Source organism: Uloborus diversus, chromosome 7, assembly GCF_026930045.1.
Source record: "Uloborus diversus isolate 005 chromosome 7, Udiv.v.3.1, whole genome shotgun sequence".
NCBI classification, from domain to species: Eukaryota; Metazoa; Arthropoda; class Arachnida; order Araneae; family Uloboridae; genus Uloborus; species Uloborus diversus.
The window spans coordinates 146,465,644-146,488,369 of NC_072737.1; the positions used below are offsets into that span (position 1 = coordinate 146,465,644).

The 22,726-nt window shown below is 36.6% G+C and overlaps 1 protein-coding gene across 1 annotated transcript in view; it reads left to right on the forward strand.

The window, feature by feature from the left end:
• Window positions 1-22,726, forward strand: part of LOC129225638 (spondin-1-like) — a 247,685-nt gene that overhangs the window by 210,755 nt on the left and 14,204 nt on the right. The window contains exons 13-14 of the mRNA XM_054860106.1: window positions 9,380-9,553; window positions 13,663-13,902. Coding sequence (XP_054716081.1) covers window positions 9,380-9,553; window positions 13,663-13,902 — 414 coding nt within the window. The remainder of the gene's footprint in view (window positions 1-9,379; window positions 9,554-13,662; window positions 13,903-22,726) is intronic.

Sequence of the window (22,726 nt, forward strand, 5' to 3'; positions counted from 1 at the left end):
TGAATTAATATTAACCAATGATGTAAGTACATGAAATACACCGCCAGCTCAGTCAATTCCAGCCGAGGACTGCACTTTCGTGCTTATTAGCACTCATCAGCCCGGCATAGGAGTGACTGAGTTGGAGGAGGAAAACCGCTTAAGGAAGCCAAGAGTGTCAAACAAACTGGCAGCTAATACAGAATTAACACTGACCAGACGAGTGACCGAAACAATGGTTCGGTTCAACTCGAATATTAAAGGCAAGACTAAGGCACTCTTGGCTTCCTTAAGAGGTTTTCCACCTCCAGTTCAGTCACTCTTATGCCGGGCTGATGAGTGCTAATAAGCACGAAACTGCAATCCTCGGCTGGAATTGACTGAGCTGGCGGTGTATTTCATGTATTTCTGCCTTAGCCCTGGCTATAATGATGTAAGTGCCTGTACACAATACACCAGACAGCCCGGTTATCACATCATGAGACTGAAGTCTCGTTCTTATTAAACCTCTTTAGTCAGGAATAGTGAATAACCGAGTCGGAGGCAGATGTCATCTCATTGAAGCTGAGAGTGCCAACAAGCTGGTTGATAAGTGCAGATAAACTGCAGTCTATGGAAGAGATAACCGGGCTGTCTGGTATATTGAGTGTGTGCCTTAGCCCTGGTTTACGGGCTGTAGCTATTTGAAGTAACCCAAGTTTTGCCTTCAATTCACGAGTCGAACCGCACTATGCTGCGGACACCCGCTGGTGAGATGAATGCACTTTATCTACCAATTTTTCGGCACTCTTAGCTTCAATGAGATGACATCTGCCTCCAGCTTAGTTATTCACCATTCCTGACTGAGGAGTTCTAATAAGAAAGAAACTGCTGTCTCTGGATGTGATAACCGGGCTGTCCTGGTATATTGTGTGTATTTCTGACTTAGCCCTGGCTTAGGGGCTGTAGCTAACTGAAATAACCCAAGTTTTACCTTCAATTCACGAGTCGAACCGCACCATGCTGCGGACACTCGCTAGTGAGACGAATGCACTTTATCTACCAATTTGTTGGCACTCTCAGTTTCAATGAGATGACATTTGCCTCCAGCTTGATTATTCACTATTCCTGACTGAGAAGTTCTAATAAGAAAGAAACTGCAGTCTCCGGATGTGATAACTGGGATGTTTGGTATATTGTGTGCAGTTCTGGCCTTAGTCCTGGCTTAGGGACTATAGCTAACTGAAATAACCCAAGTTTTGCTTTCAATTCACGAGTCGAACCGCACCATGCTGCGGACACTCGCTGGTGAGACGAATACACTCGACACGACGTCACACCAATTTGTTGGCACTCTCAGCTTCAATGAGAAGTCATCTGCCTCCATCTCGGTTATTCACTATTACTGACTGAGGAGTTCTAAAAAACAAAACTGCAGTCTCAGGATGTGACAACCGGACTGTGTGGTATATTGTGTATATTTCTGGGCCTTAGCCCTGGCTTATGGGCGATAACTTACTGCAAACTTTAAGTACTTGCGTTTTTAAATACTTTTCCCCCATCTAGCATTAAAACTAACAATTCCTTTTCGATAAAAATCAATTTTTGGGGGGATCAAAATGTTTGCTGATGGCAGTTTGAATATCAGCCGATGATCAATCCAATGTTGTGGGTGTGATATTTTTGCCAATATATTTGCACTCTACTCCCGAAGTTATAAACTTCGGCTTTATTATTAAAATATATATATATATATATATATATATATATATATATATATATTTACATTTTTGTATGTAAGGAACCATTATGCATCATAATTGAAAGCATAAACATTTTTAAAAAAATTACAAGAATTATTTTTTGAAACTTGATGCTTCATGTTATGACACATAATGGATCTTTACATTGAAACATATAAAAAAATTAAAAGCCAAAATTTTAAAATTCCGGAAATAAATTGGAAATATATATGCGTAAATCCTTTTAAATGGATTGAGCACCACTTTTTCCAAATTATTTTCGCATATCATTCAAAATAAAAAAGAAATCAGATGGTGCAATGTCGGGTGAGAATCGTTGGTGAAGCAATCTGTTGAAGTTCATTGATTTTTTTATGAGGTTTTATTCTAAACAGTGTGGTCTTGCATGATCATGCTTCAGAACCATGGTTTTTCTGTGAGCAATCACTGGAATAAATTCATCCAACATTGTATCATCTGATTTCTCCTTATTCCAGCGAATATGTGACAGAAAAAAAGAAAAAGTTTGGCTGTTTTCGAAGATTTTTTTTTTGAAAATGCTAGAGAAAAGTTTATAAAATTAAAATCGAAATACATGGAGATAATTGAGAAAAAAGTCAACGTTGCGCACATGCAGAAAATCTTCAATAGCAGTACAGGACAGGAAAAAAATTCTATATGTTTAAGTCACATAATAGGTATTGTCTGCAGTAGGACACGCGGATGGAAGAAGGCTTTACAAAATTGTTGGTGCAACCCACTCCTTAAATAAGAGTATTAATAAATATTAATAGTAATAATATTAAATAAAAATAGAAAAATATATTTCATAATAAATACTAAAAATAATAGATAATAATAATAATAATAATAACAATAATGAAGATATTAGAAAAGAATTAGGGAAATTTAGCATATGTGATAGGGTAAAGGAATACCCGCATCAAGTGGAAAAGTCATCAAGACTCCCTAGGGCTGGCCTCAATTATGCTCCTAAGGGCAGAAGAGACCGTGACAGACACAAAAAAAGGTGGATGGATCAATGAGGCTGGAACAGGCATATTGCCTATTCTTTGGAGCTGTTGATGATGATAATAATATTAATAATGGTAATAGTAATATTTGTAATAATAATAATAATAAATAAATAGCAATAATAATATTATAATAAATGAGAAACAAATAAATAAATGACAGATATTTAAAAAAAAAAAAGATACTTTCTTTTTTAAAGAAGAAGAAGAAGAAGATTTAAAAGTCTAGTTTTCGTATTTCAGAATTAATATTACAATGAAGCGGTACGAAGTAGCACATAAAACTTAAAAAATAACTTTTTGATGAATAATATTCCAAAGAAAATTAATGTAATTCTTTGAAACATGTTTTTTATTATGGGGAGATAACATTTCCGGGCTTATTGGCCGTGGTCTAATTGGAGATCAGTCTCTCCAAACTCAAACCACTGATGATGGCGGAAGCAAAGTTAGCCGAAACGTCTGGAATTTCTTCTCCAATTAGACCACGGCCAATAAGCCCGGAAATGTTATCTCCCCATATTGACGCCTGGTCGTGAAAGCCTTAAACACATTATTAACATTATTTTTATTAACACACTAACGCAGTCAGTATTTGCCTTCAGAGGTTTGCCTAAAACAATTAAATAAATAAATTACAGTTTTTTTTTTAAACATGCTTTCTTTTTTTCTTTTTTTTTTTTTGAAGAAAATTTAAAAGTGTAGTTCTCATAATTCATAATTAATATTATAATGAAGCGGTACAAAGTAAGAGATAAATCTTGAAAAATACTTTTTGATAAATAACATTCCAAAGAAAAATAATGTCATTCTATGAAACATGTTTTTTATTAACATACTAACGCAGTCAGTATTTGTGTTGAGGGATTTGCTTGAGGGGATAGTTAAAAGTCTAGTTTTTGTATTTCAGGATTAACATTATAATGAAGCGGTACGAAGTAGGAGATAAAACATACAAAATAACTTTTTGATGAATAACATTCCAAAGAAAAATAATGTCATTCTTTGAAACATGTTTTTTATTAACACACTAACGCAACTTGAGGGATTTGCCTGAGGGGATATTTAAAAGTATAATTTCATATTTCAGAATTAATATTATAATGAAGCGCGCGCGCGCGTTACGAAGTAGGAGATAATACTTAAAAAATAACTTTTTGATGAATAACATTCTAAAGAAAAATAATGTCATTCCTTGAAACAGGTTTTTTATTAACACTCTAACGCAGTCAGTATTTGCCTTGAGGCGTTTGCCTGAAATAAATAAATAAATAAATGACAGATTTTTTTTTATAAAAAAGTTGCTTTTTTTTTTTTGAAGAAAATTTAAAACTGTAGTTCTCGTATTTCATGAGTAATATTATAATAAAACGGTACGAAATTCCGAAGAAAAATAATGTCATTCTTTGAAACATGTTTTTTTACTAACACACTAACGCAGTCAGTATTTGCCTTGAGGGGTTTGTCTGAGGGGATAAAAGATTATTGTTGGAATGGCAACATACTCGTATGTGCTAAAACTAATTCTCCTTTTGTTGCACCCCCGCGCTTTGAAGCTCTTTTTTTTTCTTTTGGGTGATATTACTCGTAAATATCAAACAATTTGAGAAACCTTTTAAAAAATGAACAGGAAGAACAAATATTTGAATAGTGAAATGTACTTGTACTTAGCTCAGCGATATTTTGCTTCATATTACTTCGACTTGGAAAACCTCCCGAGAACTGCACTTGTTAAAAATATTCGAAGCCATAAAAACTTTTAAATTCAATAACTGCATAGAAAAAATTATTCTCCTCTTCTGCCTTAGAGTGCTAAAGAGAGCATTTATAAGGACTAGAAACATCGATTCAGTTTTTTGTGAAAACAGGTTTTAGAAATGTATTGAAGCAGCGGAAATACCAAGTTTTCAATCATCTTAAAGCATTTTTTTAATGCGTCGTTCTTTTCAAATTTAAAAATCCTACGAAAATATTTGAAAACGTCTTTTGTCACGGCATTGTACAAGGCGCTTCAAAATAAGACGATGGATTATAAAACCATGTAATTTTATCGCGAACAGCTTGTAGCAATGTTACGAAAACTATTTTTTTTTTTTTTTTTGTAACGAGACTCGATCTATATACTAAATAAAACAAAGAATATATATATATATATATGCATATATATGTATATATATAAAATACGAATCCACAGTTTTTGTCGGATCTGGACTAAATTTGGCAGGAAGGTACTTGGGTACCCGAGAAGGAAAGTAGGGATGTTTTCAAACGCCAAAAAGAACCCAACGTTTCGAATTTTAATTTTAGGGCCCGAAAAGGCCAATAAATGAATAATTATTTCGGATAAAAAGACCCAAAAAATTATCCGTTCAGTTCGATTTTAACGCCATTCGAAAGCCCGGCGAAAAATACCCATAGAGTTCATTCATTTCCTTCGAATTGAAAAACGAGCTGATGTGTGCGTCACATGACTTCCTTTTACTCCAATTTAATGTCATTTTAAACCTCATTTTAAATTAGCGTTCAGAAGGGTGCTATTTTTTTTTCCCCTCAGCTGTGACTAGATAAAATTTTGTTTTTGTTTTGAGGGGGAAATTTCTCCTTTTCATTATTATTCGGCGATTTATTTTCTTTCCTTTTTTTATACAGATTTAATTGTATTAATGGAGTGTTGCGTTTAATATATTCGGTTTTTTTTTGTTTTTTTTTGCCGTTTTCTTTCTTTAATAATAATTATTTTAACGGGAAATTTTACAGTTTTTTTTTTCGGTAACTGCAGCCTGATTGTTGAACACGCGTCACTTGACATAACTTTTATTTTAGAGGTGATCCGTGCAAAGCCGGGCAATGCAGCTAGTATGTTAATATAAACAGCTGATGTATATTTTGAGGGTTGAAACTTTGAACAAAGTTACGCTGTCGAACTAGTATGATTTAATAGGATAAAAAATGTTTTTCTTATATACGAAATAAAACTCTCAGAACCAAAGGGTATTAACAAAATTTGTAAGTGTTAGTGTGACAAATATTAAAAGTGACAACGAACATTTTGGAGAAAATATCAGAAAATAAGAAAAGTAGGGGAATGTGGGGCAAAGTGAAACAGCAGGGCAAAGTGAAATGGTGAAATATTTACTCCGCTTTTAGCGCCATTTACCTAGTAATATTTTATTTATGTAGGACATTTGTAGGCTATTCCAGTCAAGAAAAAAATTACCTCTGCAAATCAAAGCATATGACAATACAAGCAATTTTCAAAAATGCATTCTAAAATTGTAATATGTTGCGAGTAAAAAACATTTCGATACTATCAAATGATAAAATTCTCCTTTTTAACATTAATTGGGGCCTTCTAATATTCGGTGCTGGTTTATTTAGCCAATATTTAGCTTATTTGTATTTTTAATATTTTTCACAATTAGTCAAGTGCATGCAAGGCAAAATAGATGGGGCAAAGTGAAATAGTTGATTTTATTTACTTATTTAATCATTTACTAAATCACCTACGCATTCATTTATTAAATAATTTATTTTCAATCCTTTATTTAATAATTCACTTATTAATTCATTCATTCACTTATTTTCTTATTCATTCAATATTTTATTCACTCATTAACTTTTCCTCGTTCAGTAATTGATTAACTTATTTATTTATTAGTTTATTGTTTGTTTGTTTTTTATCTTTTCATTAATTCAATTTTCCTTCAATTTGCTCTTTAATTTGTTCAAAAATATTTTTTGCGATCGAATTGAAAGTATTTCTTTCCCAAAAATTTTCATTTTTCACTTTGCCCCATAAAAAACGAGCTGATGTGTACATCACATGACTTCCTTTTACTCCAATTTAATGTCATTTCCCCATTATTGGTATTTTTGATGCGATTCAATTGTTTACTCTCTAAATATGACCAACAGTGCCCAAATTGAAACCAGAGTTTAAAAAAAATTTTAAATAAATAAAAAAAATCGCCAAATTTGTTGCCATGTTGGCGACAAAACTTAACGACCAAAAGACTGGCGATATATCGCCAAGTGTCCGCCAAATTGTAACACACTTGAGTTTACATCGAAATTAACAATGATTTCCCCCCAAAAAGGGGCGAAAGACCCCTTTAGAAACACCCGAATGCAATCAAAAGAGGAGGTGCACAATTAAACCCCACTAGGAGCCTACGAACCAAATTTCAACTTCTAGGACATACCGCTTTTGAGTTATGCGAGATACATACACATATACGCACATACATACGTACATACAGACGTCACGAGAAAATTCGTTGTAATTAACTTGGGAATCGTCATTATGGATATTTCGCGTGTCTATACGTTCTTAGGCACTTATCCACGTGTGGTCGAGTCGAAAAAAAATATTCAATATTCATTCGGGGGTGAGAAAAACAGAAGTTAAGGTCGAATTTTGAGTGAAAATTTTTTCGCGAATACAATACTTCCTTTTTTGTAAAAAGAAGTAAAAAGAAGTTAAAACATTACACTTTTTTTTAAAGGCATAATTTTAATGCCAAAAAATAAAAGTATTATTTCATTGCAAAAATTTTCATAAAATACAATGTTCTTTTTTTATGTACTGTAATTTTCTAAACAAATTCTTAATTTGTTTACTTTGAAAAAGCTCAGTTCTCTTAACCATTTCACTTTGCCCCACATTCCCCTACTTTAAAAAAGAATCGTGCACGTTAAAGGTAAGTCGCCATCAAAACTGGCCGAAACCGCTCAAAAAATCCGACTAAGCTTGAAATTTCATAATAGTAAATCTACAAAACAGTTCTTAAAAATGTTATATTAATGACCAATAATTGATTAACCCTTTAAAACTAGTAAACTTAAGAGTGAAAACTCACAACTAGTTTGGTTATTTAAAATAGCAGGGAGTAAAATTAATTACGTAGTTGATTTGAAGTTTAAAACCGTTTGAATATGGAATGTTACTTATTTTCAATTATTTTGTACAACTGATCCAGTTTCTTGTATAAAATACACGACTTCTGTTTTTCTTTTTCTTTTTAGAGATTTTGTAACTCTTCAGAGACCTTGAGACATAAGCGTCTCCAATGTTGAAAATGGATTTTAGAATCTAGCTACGGTTCCCGCTTTGCACGGTCTACCTAGAAAATAAAAGTTGTTCTACGTGAAGCGTGTTTCACAAACAGACTTCCACAAAATATTTAAAAAAACGAAGTGTAAAATAGTCCGTCAACGTGTAAAAAAGAGCAAATAAATGTTTAGACCTCTTTGGATATTTTTTAAATTTCAAAACTTCAGTCATTGTTATTAATAGGCATATACATTTCGTTTCACGGATTTTCTGGTGAAAACACTCCTATGGGGAAGAGGGGGGCGGGCGAGAACTTCTTATGTGAATCCCTGAGTATCAGAAGACCTGTGTGATAAAATTGGCAAATATCCGACGTAAACCGTGGATTTGTATAAAGAACATGAACACCCACAGAAACAGCCATTTATATACATGTACATAAAATCTGTCATTACCTATTTGTTGGGGCATCAAAATCAGCAAAAAAATATTGTTTAATATATTTGAAAATATCGCAAGCTTACATATTCTACCGCAAAGCTTATGGTGCCACATGTGTGCCCAAAAAAAAAAAAAAAAAAAAAAGTAAAATCACTGGTACTAATGTTAGAAGAAACTCTGCCCTGCTTTGACGCAACATATGATAACAGGATCCCATTTTAGGTGCAGCTGAATAGACACGATTTTGAAAAACTTGTCAATAAGTCCATACTTCTGGTTTGAACCTTGAAACGCGTTTTACTCAAAATTTTAAAAAGTGCACTCATACTGTCTGACCACGGATTGTATGGAAAGACAAACATCCGTTTTACAGCCGGAAATGTATGAATCTATTATTTTTTTTACCGATGTCAGCTTTTGGAGAAGCAGAGTCTCATTCAAATACGCGCATCAAATTTTTACTTTCCCCCTTATTCACATAGATTCGTCTTATCTGGACGTTTGAAAATTCCATGCAATCCGTGGTTGGACAGTATCCCTCTTGCTTCTCAGTGCCGTATTTGCTAATTACAATAAAATAAAACATTTTAATAGCAATTATGTGCTTCTTTCTATTTCATAGAAACGGTCATTTATGTTTTCATGTGTTACGTTTTTTTTTTTGAGCAATCACGATTGCTTATTGACTGTTTTGACTGTTTTGAATTCCTATGATTTTATTTTCTTCCCGCCTCGCTCTGCAGCACCACCGTTGGCCGGTCGCCTCACGATGCTGCTCCTCTAGCGAAAACCGTCTCCAGGTTGCGTCACTAGCCTACACACTCACGCATACATACACACATCTACACACACATACGCACACACACAACTACTCACACCCACACTCACATACGCACACACACACACATACACGCACACTAATAACCACATACACACAAACACATAGACACACCTACACATACACACAACTACCCACACAAACACACATGGCTACACACACATACACATACTCCCCGCACACAAACAAACATACCCCCCGACACACACACAAACACGCACGCCTACATACACACACATTCGTGATTGCGAAAAACATAATTTGAATTCAAGATGTAAACGTTCAAATTATTATTATTATTATTATTTTGCAGAGAACTGTATGCAACCAAAGGAAGTAGGTCCTTGCAGAGGATACTTCCCAAGATGGTATTACGATGTGGGCAGGACAATGTGTCTTCAATTCATATATGGAGGCTGCAGAGGGAACAGGAATAACTTCGAAAGATACGCCGATTGTAACCGGATGTGTGAAACTATGCTGAGAGGTTGGTCGCAAGTATAGTAGTTGTTACAGCAGTATTTTTTTTAATATTAATGTAATGGGAAAAGAATTATGTTTACAGTATTTTTAAGTAAAATTATACTAGTTCTAGTATATCTACACGAGCAATACGCTTGGCGTGTTTTAAGTTTTGGCAATTTTTTATTGAATGAAACTACCTTGATGATCGGTCAAACTTACTCACCAACTACTTATATGGCGATATCTTACATATACCATGTCTGTTTTATGGACTACTAACCAAACCAAGCCATTAAACAAAGCTATAAGTTCCATTGAAATGTAAAACAATCCACCGCATAGTTAAGAAATTAATAAACAATATAATCCATAAAATAAAAGTACCATAAAATAACATGAAAAGTTCCATTTTAAATAACCACTAATTAAATTAAACACTATTATAGGCCATTTAAAATCAGCGCACTCAACTGAAACTTTTTTCTGCTTTCCAAGCAAGCAGTAATATCTCTTGAATGTTGAATGAAACTTGTTCGGATAATACACATTAAAAGACTATTGTATTGTGGCTGTAAGTCTTTCTAACTTTATTTTTCTCTTGTTCATATTAAAGTAACCTACGATCTGAAAGTTACCATAAGGTCCATCTAACAGAAGAAAAATCTTTGACGATTATCTGAAAACTAAAAAGCATACAAATAAACTTCTTCTGACTTTCAATCGAGCATTAACACGTCGAAACTAAGTAATCTTACTCTGAAGATACACATTAAATAATTGACACATTACGGCTGTAGCTCTGTTTGCCTCTGTCATTCCCTTGCTCACTATAACTAATCAAAGAGATGATTAGATCACTTTTCAGTTGGTAACTATCTTAAGCCCCACAGAAATAAAATCTTTTATATATGAAACCATAATTCACACATGAATATACTCAAACTCATTCACTTCTGTTTTCTAAACAAGCACTAAACCCTACCAAAACAAAGCTGTTTGTGATAATTCACGTTAAGTAAATACTGTCATTTTATGGCTGTAGCTGCTTCTGACTATAATGTTCTCTTGCCCACTCTAAATCAGTTTAATAGGTGGTTATATCGCAATTGATCATAAAGTTACCCGTTGGTTACATCGCACAAAAGCTGAAATAAATATTTCTTCTAATTTCCAAACAATAATTAACACTTTCAAAATAAATTATCTAATTTCTCTTAATGCACCTTAAATAACTAATGCATTGTGACTGTAACTATTCCTGCCTCAAACATTCTTTTTTTCACACTTCACTAACTTAAGATAAGGTCATATCCGTACCCATTTGGAAACTATCTTTAGATTACATGACACACAAGCAAAATGTTTGCCGAATGTTTTAAAACTACGAAAGACATATTGAATATTTCTTTTGATTTGCATTTAAAAGTTATCTTTAGATTATGCCACATAAAAAAAAAATCTTTGACAATGGAGTAGTTTCCGAAATTTTAAAAGTATTTTTTTCTGAAGGAGCATGCTTAAAAACATAGAATTTGATTATTTTATAAATAATTTAACAAATTTTAATATTTTTGAAAAACTACTTTAATCGGTGCGCTGATTCAGTTTCATTTTTTACGCTTCTGCACATAACATCACAAGTGATGAAATGCCATTCATTGATGTCATTAGCACTTAGCGCAATATTTAAATCGCTTCTTTACTCACATGTACTGGAAACGATATAATTTATAGCAAGCGTAGAACGCAATATTTAATTCGCTTCTTAATGTATCGTGGAGACGCACTAGATAACAAGCGTAAGCATTCAGCTCGCCATTGGAGTAGCGCGCCAAAGTTCATCACTTGTGACGTCATCAAGACTAGGCCTTATTTGAAAATTTGGACATTTAAAAAAACTAATTAAAAGTAAAACGCTTTGGAAATAAAATTTCTTCCCCGCTCCAATTTTTTTTCTGCTCATTCTATTATCTTCAGTGCCCAAAAGTAGTACTTTTGCCTGTTGGAAAAAAATCCATTATCTTAAAACTACACCACACACGAAAAATATTTCTTCAGATTTCTAAACAAGCATTAGCACATCTAAAGTAATGTATATGCTTCTGACAATACAGATTAATTAATGCATTCTTGCTTTCGCTCTTTCTGCCTCTAACAGTCCCTTGCTCACTCTTTACTAACCCATGTCATCTTCCTCGCATGCTGCTCACTAATGTAGACTATGTTCGAGCTTCGCTGCCTCCTTCTGCCATTGCCTACGCCTATGCCATGAAGGATGCCAAGGTTCATCTGGAGAAAGGATTGGTCTGTGGTTAGTGCTTTGTCTTTTCTTACACTTCAGGGGCTGTCAATTTTTGCGTCATTTAGGGCGATTTATATGTTGGCAACGGCTCGATGTGAGGAGCTGCCAATTTTTGAGCAATTTGATTTATATGTTAGCAACGACTCGTTGCCCGAAACTGCCGATTTCTGCGTAATTTAAAGAGATTTTTGTGTTGGTAACAACTCGATGCCAGAAACTGCCAGTTTCTACCTAATTTAAAGTGATTTATGTGTTAACAACTACTCGCAATCTAATTTTGATACTTTTTTCTTGTTGAAGTTTGGAGTGAACTATATATACACTATTGGTTTAAATAACATACAGCTAGGCCTCTCGGTATCCCATTCTGTCTCCTGTTAATATTCACTCCACAATATCACTGTTTTTATCTTATGCTCAATTTTTTACGCAGATACTTTTACTTCCAACTTGAAAAGAAAAACAGTAATGTACTCGTATGAAGAGAAAAAAATTATATTTCAGTCAAAAATTTTAATTATCCTGAAAGAATTTCAACAAGTTTTTGTTTGATATATCAGTACTTGCGTATGTACGTACAAACGTATGGAGTTTTAACATACCCATTTTATCATCGCCAAGTTAATTATAGTTAACTTTCTCGTGACGTATAAATGTGGGTATGTATGTACGTATGTGTGTATGTATGAATACATCTCGCATTGTTCAGAAACGGTGTACTGTTAAAAATTTAAATTTCGTTTTTTTTTTTTTTTTTTTGGTGGAAAACCAATGTTCATTTTAATTCAAACTGAAGTAACATCACAAGTTGGCAACCACTTGGCGATGTATCAGCAAGTTTTTTTTACTAGTATTTTGTCACCTGCATGGCGATATATTACCACGTTGGCAATAAAAATGAGGTTCCAATGCTGCTGTAGCAAATTCAGAACTTAGTTCCAACAAAAACTTCAGTCTCGTTTAATTTTGAAAGTACTACTCTCGCTATTTATGATAGTTTATTGGGGGGGGGGAGGGTAAGAAAGTATCTAAGAACTTAAAAAAAAAGCATTTAAGAAGTGTTTCTTCTAACATGCATACATGAGTACACGCACTCATTTTTGAGCAATTAAAAACATCGAATTTTAAATATACGTACAAGAAATTCAAGTGTTATCCATATTAGACTTTTTAAGCTCAAATTCAAATCCCAAGTTGCAACCGTTAGAACTTTGTAGCTCTAATTTACATCTCTATAATTACTTTTAGGCTGTGGTGAAGAGATCTATAAGGCGTTAAATTCCTAACTGTTGGATTCAGGATTTGATGCCAGTCGATGGAAGATCCACGTCGAAGCTAACGGTGGCTGGAATACATTAAATATGACGTAGTCACAAAGTCCTCCATGCTACCGGCCCGAATCAAAACTTCTCGGGGTGATTAACCAGGAGTTGTTAGACTTCTGTTTAGGGTCAAAACTTTTGAAGTGTTGATAGATGGTACTTCCATCTATCGTTTGGCTGTCTGAGCTAAATCAGACTTCTGCCAGAGTAGTGCTCTGCAGAGGGAAGCTGTATATTTCTGTCTTAAAACGGCTAGCGTTGCCTACTCTGGCTTGTTTACCTGAGTAGTTTAAGCAAAATAACAACAACGGTTAGCTTTTAACACTTTTTAAATGTTCATTGCAACTGAAGAAACTGTTATTAACATTAATATTAACAAAACTATGCAGATAAGTTTTTAAAAACCATTGATTGTGAAATTAATAGTAAGGAAAAGTTTAACATTTTCTAGATTAGCATTGAATCGACAAAAAGCGATAAAATTAACATTTTCTCTTCCTTCGAAAGCTCCACTGAGCGCTCTCACCCCACTCTCCACATCCCCTGCGCTCCCCATCGACAACAAGGATCAGCCAGTGATCGACTGCGTCGTCACCCCTTGGTCAGAGTGGTCACCCTGTTCTCACACCTGCGGCAATGGCCGGAAAGAGAGGAGAAGGATGATCAAGCTCAATCCGGAAAATGGCGGGAAACCTTGTCCTGCCAAATTGGTGCAGAGAAGAAAATGCAAGGAAAATCCTCCATGCCGTAAGTATTTTGAAATATGGCCAAGATATTTTAAAGTGATAACCAGTAGCTCAAAAAAGGTGTCCATAGGGTCTGGACCCCCTTTCACCCTCGATTTTTTTTTTTCATAATTAATTATAATCCTATTTATATACAATAGAACTTTGTTAATTCGGTTCCCGTTTTCTCTTCGGTTTAAACGGACCAAATTTATAGAGTCAAAAAAAATTATATTTATTTGAATAATAATTTTAAAATATGATTAGAAGAACAGTAATAAGCCACATGTTTGGTTTTTGTTTTTATTAAATATTTTTTCCTGAATAGAGCGCACAATAAAGTATCGTATTAATTTAACACACAATACGGAGTGTCAGTCCGACACCACTACAGTTGAACCGTAAATCTTTACTAATAATAAAGCTGAAAGCCTGTCTCTGGATCTTTGGATGTCTATATCTCTGTTACGCGCATAGCGCCTAGACCGTTCGGCCGTTTTTCATGAGATTTAGCACAGAATTAGTTCGTAGCATAGGGATGAGCGCCTGGAAGTGATTTTTCGAAAATTCGATTTTTTTTCCATTTTTAAGCCCATTTAACCGACCGAATTACCACAACAAGTAAATTACCGTAACACGGACGGAGCAAATTACCATAATTACATAAATTACCATAGAATATTGGCGAGAAACTCATTATTCATTATTTGTACATATACATACGAACCAAATGACCTTTTAAGTTTCTAGTTCGGGCAAAGCCGTGCGGGTACCGCTAGTGATAAAATAGTTGCGAGAAACGGTACTATGTAATTTTTTGCAAAGCATTTTGTTTTGCTGTAATGAAAGATAAGTCTGCTTATTTATGAATGTGTTTTACTTATGACCTGGATAATTCGAATTTTTGTTATCCGGATTGCCTTTGGTCCCAGTTAGTCTGGATAAACGAGAAAGCAGAAGCAACAACAATCGAAAATTGTTGCATTGCTTGTATTACATGATCAGAGGTACATCTATATTTCAGAACCAAAGTGATGTAAGTTCAAAAATTGCAATTTTCTGTTCATTAGTACTTTGTATGTATAGAAGCCTATTCTGCATCGAGCCATGTGAACACAAATCTAAAATAATATTTTTCAATTTTTAACCAGGGTCAAAAGATTGCACATCCCATCCATTGCATGCAACAATAGAAAGTTTTTCCTCTCTACAGTAAAATTATCATAATGTAAATTGCGTTCCTCTTGCTCTGAGGTACTGGATCTAAGATCCCACTTGACTTGACCTACCCTTATCGAGTTTCCTAAAATTCTTAACATAGATGAAGAGTAAAAGTTATCAATGAAACGTGAAAGTAAGAATTTCTACCTCTTTCACGTGACCTAATCGGGGTTGCCAGGGGTTGAAAGGTGCCTAAAAATGAGTAATTTATTCTAATCGAGTTTCCGAAAATCGTTATCATAAATGAAGATTAAACGATGGAAATAAAACGAAAAACTATACGGTTGCCTACCTTTTTCGGGTCTCTAATCAGGATTGTCAGGGGATGAAAGGTCTTCAATGAGGGAGATAATTTAACCCTCATCGAGTTTCCGGGTATTGTTGTCATAAAGTAAGATTGCCTACCTGTTGCGTGTGAACTAATCAGGGTTACCAGGGGCTAAAAAGTGCCCAAAAAATAAGTAATTTACTCTCATCAAGTTTCCACAAATGTTATGTTATAAAATGTAGGTAAAATATTACAAAATTGATGATGTAGGGTTAACTAAACAAAAGTGGTCCAATGATTGGATTGCCGTTGTTCGAAGTTTCATATTGTTACAAATTCTGTAAATAGTAATTATTGTAGGGACGTAACCTGTAAATAGTTTCCCGTAATGAATATACAACCCCTTTTTCATTCGGCTAAATTATACGACCCCTATTTTCTTTCTTTTCATTGATAACGGTCTACGCATTTCGCGAAGAGGTAAGAATGTTGTGGAAAATTCTTTTCGGTGTATAAAAGCCGTTAGCGATGGATAAACAGTAGAGTTTCGATGGAGATTTCGAACTGAGTGCATTTTTGCTCTGTTTCTAGCGAGGCATTTTCGCTGTGTTGTTTTCGTATTTGGAAGTAAATACGTGTGTAAACGTTGAGTTTACGGTGTAGTGTGATAATTGCTTAATTGCTGATGAATAATTTAGCAGTTGTTGAAGATCTTTCCTGTACATAGTGTAAATAAATTTCCTGTGTTTTTATCAAGAACTGTGTTTTCATTTCAAGAAAGTGGAAGTCGCACCGAATCCGTTACAATTTGGCGCCCAACGTGGGGCTACTTCTGGACTTTCTTGGAGTAAGTGTGACTTTGGACATTTTTTTTCATAAAGACTGTTTGAATTTATAGACTTTGTTTTTATGGTGATTACTCGCGCAATGGATGACCAATTAAAACAACTTCTGGAAGCAATTAATGCTGTGAAAAGCGACCTGACTGAAAATATGGCGGCTAATCAAGAACAATTAAAAAGTGATTTGACTGCAAGTTTTACTGCAAATCAAGAACAATTAAAAAATGACGTGGCGACTAACCAAGAACAATTAAAAAATGAATTGGCGACTAACCAAGAACAGTTAAATAGTGATTTAACTGCTAAAATTACTACAAGTCAAAATGAAATAAAAAGTGACCTAACGTCGATGAAAACCATGATGGAGAATCAACTAACCGCCATGGGAGATAAAGTTGATGCTCTGGAAGAAAAATTTGATACTGTGGAAGAGCGTATCGCCAATGTGGAAAATAAGTTAGATGAAGAAGACAAGAAATTTACTTCATTTAAGGAAGAAATAATTAAAGACATGGAAAGGAGATTGGCGACCGCGGAAAGCAGCTCTGTACAGTTTGGCGCTCCCACATCGGTTGCACGACCGTCCATTAAACTTGCCACATTTGATGGGAAAACTTCGTGGCAGGTTTACAAAACTCAATTCATGATAGTGGCGGAAGCGAACGGATGGGACTCTGCTACCAAGGCCTGTCATCTTGCAGCATCCCTGAGAGGTGACGCAGCGGACATTCTCCAGACCCTTCCGGACAGCCAGCGCCTGGATTTCGCCGCCCTCACATCTGCGTTGGAGCTTCGCTTCGGTGAGAAGTGCCAGAAAGATTTCAGCCGACTCCAGTTGAAATCCCGTTTCCAGAAAACCGGGGAAACCCTGCAAGAGCTAGCGGCGGACGTCGAGAGACTGTCTCATCTTGCTTTTTGCGACTGTCCTGCGGATGTTCGGGACAACCTGGCACTCAACTACTTTATCGACGGAGTTCGGAATCCTGAGATCCAGAAGGCCCTCCGGATGGCGAATGTAAACGACTTGAAATCCGCTTTGATGTATGCGATGAGATACGAGGCCGCCCAAGAAGCAACCCGTGTGGATCGCCATCTAATCCGGACTCAGGAAGCTGATGAGTCTGATTCCAGGTCGTCCCACCTCGCTGAACTTGAGAGACAACTTGGTGACTTGACAAGACATCTGAGCAGCATAACAGCCCAAAAGAAACAAGAGCAGAAGTGCTGGAAATGCGGTAGTGAAGGACACCTGCGAAGGAGTTGTCCGGCTCGCCAAGCTACGCGAGGGAAGGAAATCACCACCACTAAAGCTCTGCAGATTTCCTCTTCTAGTAGTGGCAGTGATGGACTTTTCATTTACGCACATGTAAATGGGAACCCCTGTAGACTGATTGTTGACACTGGAGCCAATGTGACAATCATTAGGACAGATGTGGCTCGTGAATTTGGATTGAAACTGTTGTGGACATCGCCACGCGTAAGTCTCCAGACTGTGACAGGTGACAAAATTGAGATTGAGGGTAAAGTGGACTTGGAAATAGTGTTTGGGAATGCCACCTACCATCATACGGCATTCGTTGCTGATATCACGGACCCCTTCATTCTCGGATTGGACTTTTTGAAGAAATATGACTTCACTCTCGACTTCAAGACTAATGAGCTGCACTCGATAAGAGAAGACATAGCCGTTTTCCCTGCAGAAAGTGATGTAAAATCCGCTCATCAAATAATAGCCCAAACAGATCTATCGATTCCCTCAAGGTCAGAATCATTAATACCTGGCTCCCTTGAAGAAAGCAATAGTTTTCGATTTGGACTCATTGAATACCCTAACCTAAGCAATAGCCTAAAAGGAGTACTGGTAGCATCTACGCTTGTGGACCTTTCTAAGGATGTAATTCCTGTGAGAGTCGCCAACGTGAGTGAAAGGCCAAGGAATATCCGAAAAGGTGAAGTGTTGGCAACTTGTACTCCAGTAAACTGCATCATTAGAAGAATCAATTCCCCTGAGACTGTGTCTTCTGAGTCCTTGACGTCGAAGTTAATTGGGAGTGCGCCATTATCAAAAGATCAGAGAACTGCTGCGGGACAATTGGTGGACGATTTCAAGCATTTGTTTTCATCTACATCGGAGGATGTTGGCCGTACGAATTTAACGCAGCATAGGATTTACACTGGAGAACACCTCCCTATTAAACAGCATCCAAGACGACTACCGTTCGCCAAGAAGGAAGAGGTTGAGACCCTCCTGAAAGAGATGAAGGAGAATGATGTAATCGAACCATCATCCAGTTCCTGGGCTTCTCCCATCGTCTTAGTCCGAAAGAAAGATGGCTCCACCAGATTTTGTGTCGATTACCGACGGCTGAATGAAATCACCAAGAAAGACAGCTACCCTCTTCCACGGATAGACGACACCTTGGACACTCTTTCCGGACACAAGTGGTTTTCGACCCTGGACTTGAAGAGCGGCTACTGGCAGGTTGAGATACACCCTGATGACCGAGAAAAGACAGCATTTACAACTGGATAAGGCTTATGGCAGTTTAAAGTGATGCCCTTCGGCCTCTGCAATGCACCAGCTACGTTCGAGCGTCTTATGGAGACAGTGTTAAGAGGACTTTCTTACGAATCCTGTCTGGTCTACTTAGACGATATCATCATCGTGGGACGCAGCTTCGAAGAACATCTGGCAAATCTTAGGAAGGTGCTGCAAAAGCTTAAGGAAGCCAATCTGAAGTTAAGCCCGTCCAAATGTAATTTGTTCCGCCGGGAAGTGAACTACCTTGGTCACATCATCTCTTCTGAGGGTGTGCAAACCGATCCAGAGAAGGTATCTGCGGTCAGGAGTTGGAGTCGTCCCGAAAACATCCATCAGTTGCGAAGTTTCCTGGGGCTCTGCACGTACTACAGGAAGTTTGTGAAGGGTTTTTCCAACATTGCACGACCTTTGCATAAGCTGACGGAGAGCAAGCAAAAGTTTGAATGGTCCAAAGAATGCGAAGATGCATTTCTACGACTGAAGGAGGCTTTAACATCAACGCCTATCCTCGCCTATCCTCAGCCTGAAAAATCCTTCATCCTGGACACTGATGCGAGCAACGAGGGAATTGGAGCTGTTTTATCCCAAGAAATTGACGGAAATGAACATGTCATCGCTTACTGGAGCAAATGCTTATCAAAGTCGGAGCGAAATTACTGCGTCACCAGAAAGGAGTTACTGGCCATAGTGAAAGCTGTAGAACACTTCCATCATTACCTCTACGGCCGAAAATTTCTGCTTCGGACAGATCATGCCTCGTTAACTTGGCTTTTGAACTTCAAGAATCCAGAAGGCCAGATAGCCAGATGGATACAGCGGCTCCAGGAATATGACATGGAGATCAAGCATCGAAAAGGGTTATCTCACGGTAATGCTGACGCTTTATCAAGGAGACCCTGTCCTGAGAACTGCCACTATTGTTCCCGAATCGAGAAACAGTATGGAACGACTAGCCCTACCGCCTATCAGGTGACAGTGACTCCAACATCATCAGAACCTGATCCATGGAGTGATGACCAAGTTCGAAAAGATCAACTTGAAGACCCCGACATAAAACCAATTTTAGAGTTCATGGAAAGTGACAGTCGACGCCCTAGCTGGCAGGACGTTTCCATCTTCAGTCCTGCAACAAAAAGATACTGGGCTTTATGGAACTCACTCCATTTACGGAACGGCGTGCTACACCGGAAATGGGAATCTGACGACGGCAAGACATCTAGGTGGCAGTTACTACTTCCTCGATCCAGGATTTCAGATGTTCTGAAAGAAATACATAGTAGTGCGACTGGAGGACATTTTGGTGTCTTGAAAACTCTCAATAAAGTTCGGGAGCGCTTCTTCTGGAGCAAGGCGAAGGATGACGTGGAGAAGTGGTGCCATTCTTGTGACGCCTGTGCTGCTCGTAAAGGACCGAAGAAGAGAAGCAGAGGGAAGCTACATCTGTACAACGTTGGAGCTCCTTTCGAACGAATTGGGATCGACATCCTGGGTCCTCTACCAAGAACTGCTGATGGGAACAAATACATTCTTGTTTCCATCGACTACTTCACCAAATGGCCGGAAGCATATCCCATTCCAGATCAAGAGGCTACTACCGTAGCAGAGACTCTAGTCCAACATTGGATCTCGAGATACGGAACACCTTTGCAGATTCATTCCGATCAAGGGAGGAATTTCATCTCTGCTGTGTTTAAGGGCCTATGTCAAATTTTCGGAATTGAGAAAACTAGGACAACACCACTACACCCACAATCGGACGGCATGGTGGAGAGATTTAACCGCACAATCCTGAATAATCTCTCACTTATGGTATCCAGAAATCAACAGGATTGGGACAAGAAGCTACCTTTGTTCCTGCTGGCCTACCGCAGTGCTGTCCACGAGACTACCGGATATGCCCCATCTCAGATGCTCTTCGGACGAGAGCTTCGGCTACCTTGCGATCTCGTCTTCGGTCGTCCTCCGGATGCGCCTTCATCGCCTGAGGAGTACATCCAGGATCTCCAGGCCCGGTTGGAAGACGTTCATAACTTCGCACGAGAGCGAATCAACATCGCGGCGGAGAAGATGAAGACCCGATATGACACAAGGTCTACTGGACATAAATTCAACGAAGGCGACAAGGTTTGGTTATGGAATCCCATCCGACGGAAAGGTCTGTCACCCAAATTGCAGTCGCATTGGGATGGACCCTACAAAGTCCTTAACCGACTAAATGACGTCGTAGTGAGGATCCAAAAATCACCTAATGCAAAACCTAGGGTTGTACATTTTGATCGGTTAGCCCCATACTATGGCCATAGTTCATGAGTATTACGTAAACAACCATGGTTGATAACATAAAAGTTGTAGATAATTTTTTTGCTTTTAATGTTTAGTAATATTTCTTGTTATTATTGTGTTTTCTGTATCTGTTAGTTATTAATTAATGTGTATATTTGTAAACTTGTGATAGAAGTTTGGCACCCTTTCTGGGGATTGTACTGCCCGGGACGTGCAGTCCTTAGGAAGGGGGCAATGTTACAAATTCTGTAAATAGTAATTATTGTAGGGACGTAACCTGTAAATAGTTTCCCGTAATGAATATACAACCCCTTTTTCATTCGGCTAAATTATACGACCCCTATTTTCTTTCTTTTCATTGATAACGGTCTACGCATTTCGCGAAGAGGTAAGAATGTTGTGGAAAATTCTTTTCGGTGTATAAAAGCCGTTAGCGATGGATAAACAGTAGAGTTTCGATGGAGATTTCGAACTGAGTGCATTTTTGCTCTGTTTCTAGCGAGGCATTTTCGCTGTGTTGTTTTCGTATTTGGAAGTAAATACGTGTGTAAACGTTGAGTTTACGGTGTAGTGTGATAATTGCTTAATTGCTGATGAATAATTTAGCAGTTGTTGAAGATCTTTCCTGTACATAGTGTAAATAAATTTCCTGTGTTTTTATCAAGAACTGTGTTTTCATTTCAAGAAAGTGGAAGTCGCACCGAATCCGTTACAATATTGAAATTAAGTTCTTTTGTTAAGTGTTGTACTAAAATCGTTCTTACTTTTTATAATTTTCTTTCTTAATAGCAATTAAAATTTGAAATTTAAAAAAAGGGGAAGATTTTGTTATAATTTATTTCTCTACCTTCTTTCTCCAACGTTAGAGATGCTTTCATTTTCAAAAAAAAACAAACCTCGCACGTAAAACTCTCTTTAGCAAAAAACAGTTGAAAAAAAGTAAAACAACATTGTACCTTTTTTATACTAGCGAATTTCATTTATTTTTAATTTAAAACACATTTTGTTTTTACGTATATATAAAGCTGTAAAAAAGTTATATACGAAGTTTTTTCAAGTCTAATTCAATCAAGAATGAGATATACTTTTTTTACAGTTTTCTTAAAAATAAGCGTTTAAAATAACAACGCAGCTATGTATGTGTTCAAAATGAAGATACATATAATATAAATATCATCTGCCAGATTTTGATTAACGGAATTATTTTGAAACGTTTATTATTAATCCATAAACTTATTTTTCGAAGAATAAATACTCTTCTATCGTTCTTTCCTCCTTGTTTCTGGTTTCAAGAATAAGTTTGCACTTGAACTAAATTACTGATTTTAACCAGCTATTCAAACGAAAATTTATATTCACTATCATGTTGAGCAAATATATGAAAAGTAGCTACTATGCCAGAAGAGGGAAATTGAAAATATTGATTTAGATGGATGGGTACAAAATGAGCCGTTAATTAGTTTGATCAGATGCAGTAGAATAATTAATAGCTTTAAGTTATGCTTTGAATGCAGCTGAAATGGGATAGAGTTGAAGTTTGCTCAATGTCAATTGTGTTAGAATTGAATTTCTCATTTGCACTCGCAAATCATTGAACAAAGAAAGTAACATATCCATGGCATTTTGAAGTACTAGAAGTTGCCCTTCAGAAAGCAAACCAGAGATTTTGTAAATACTACATGTGCTATGA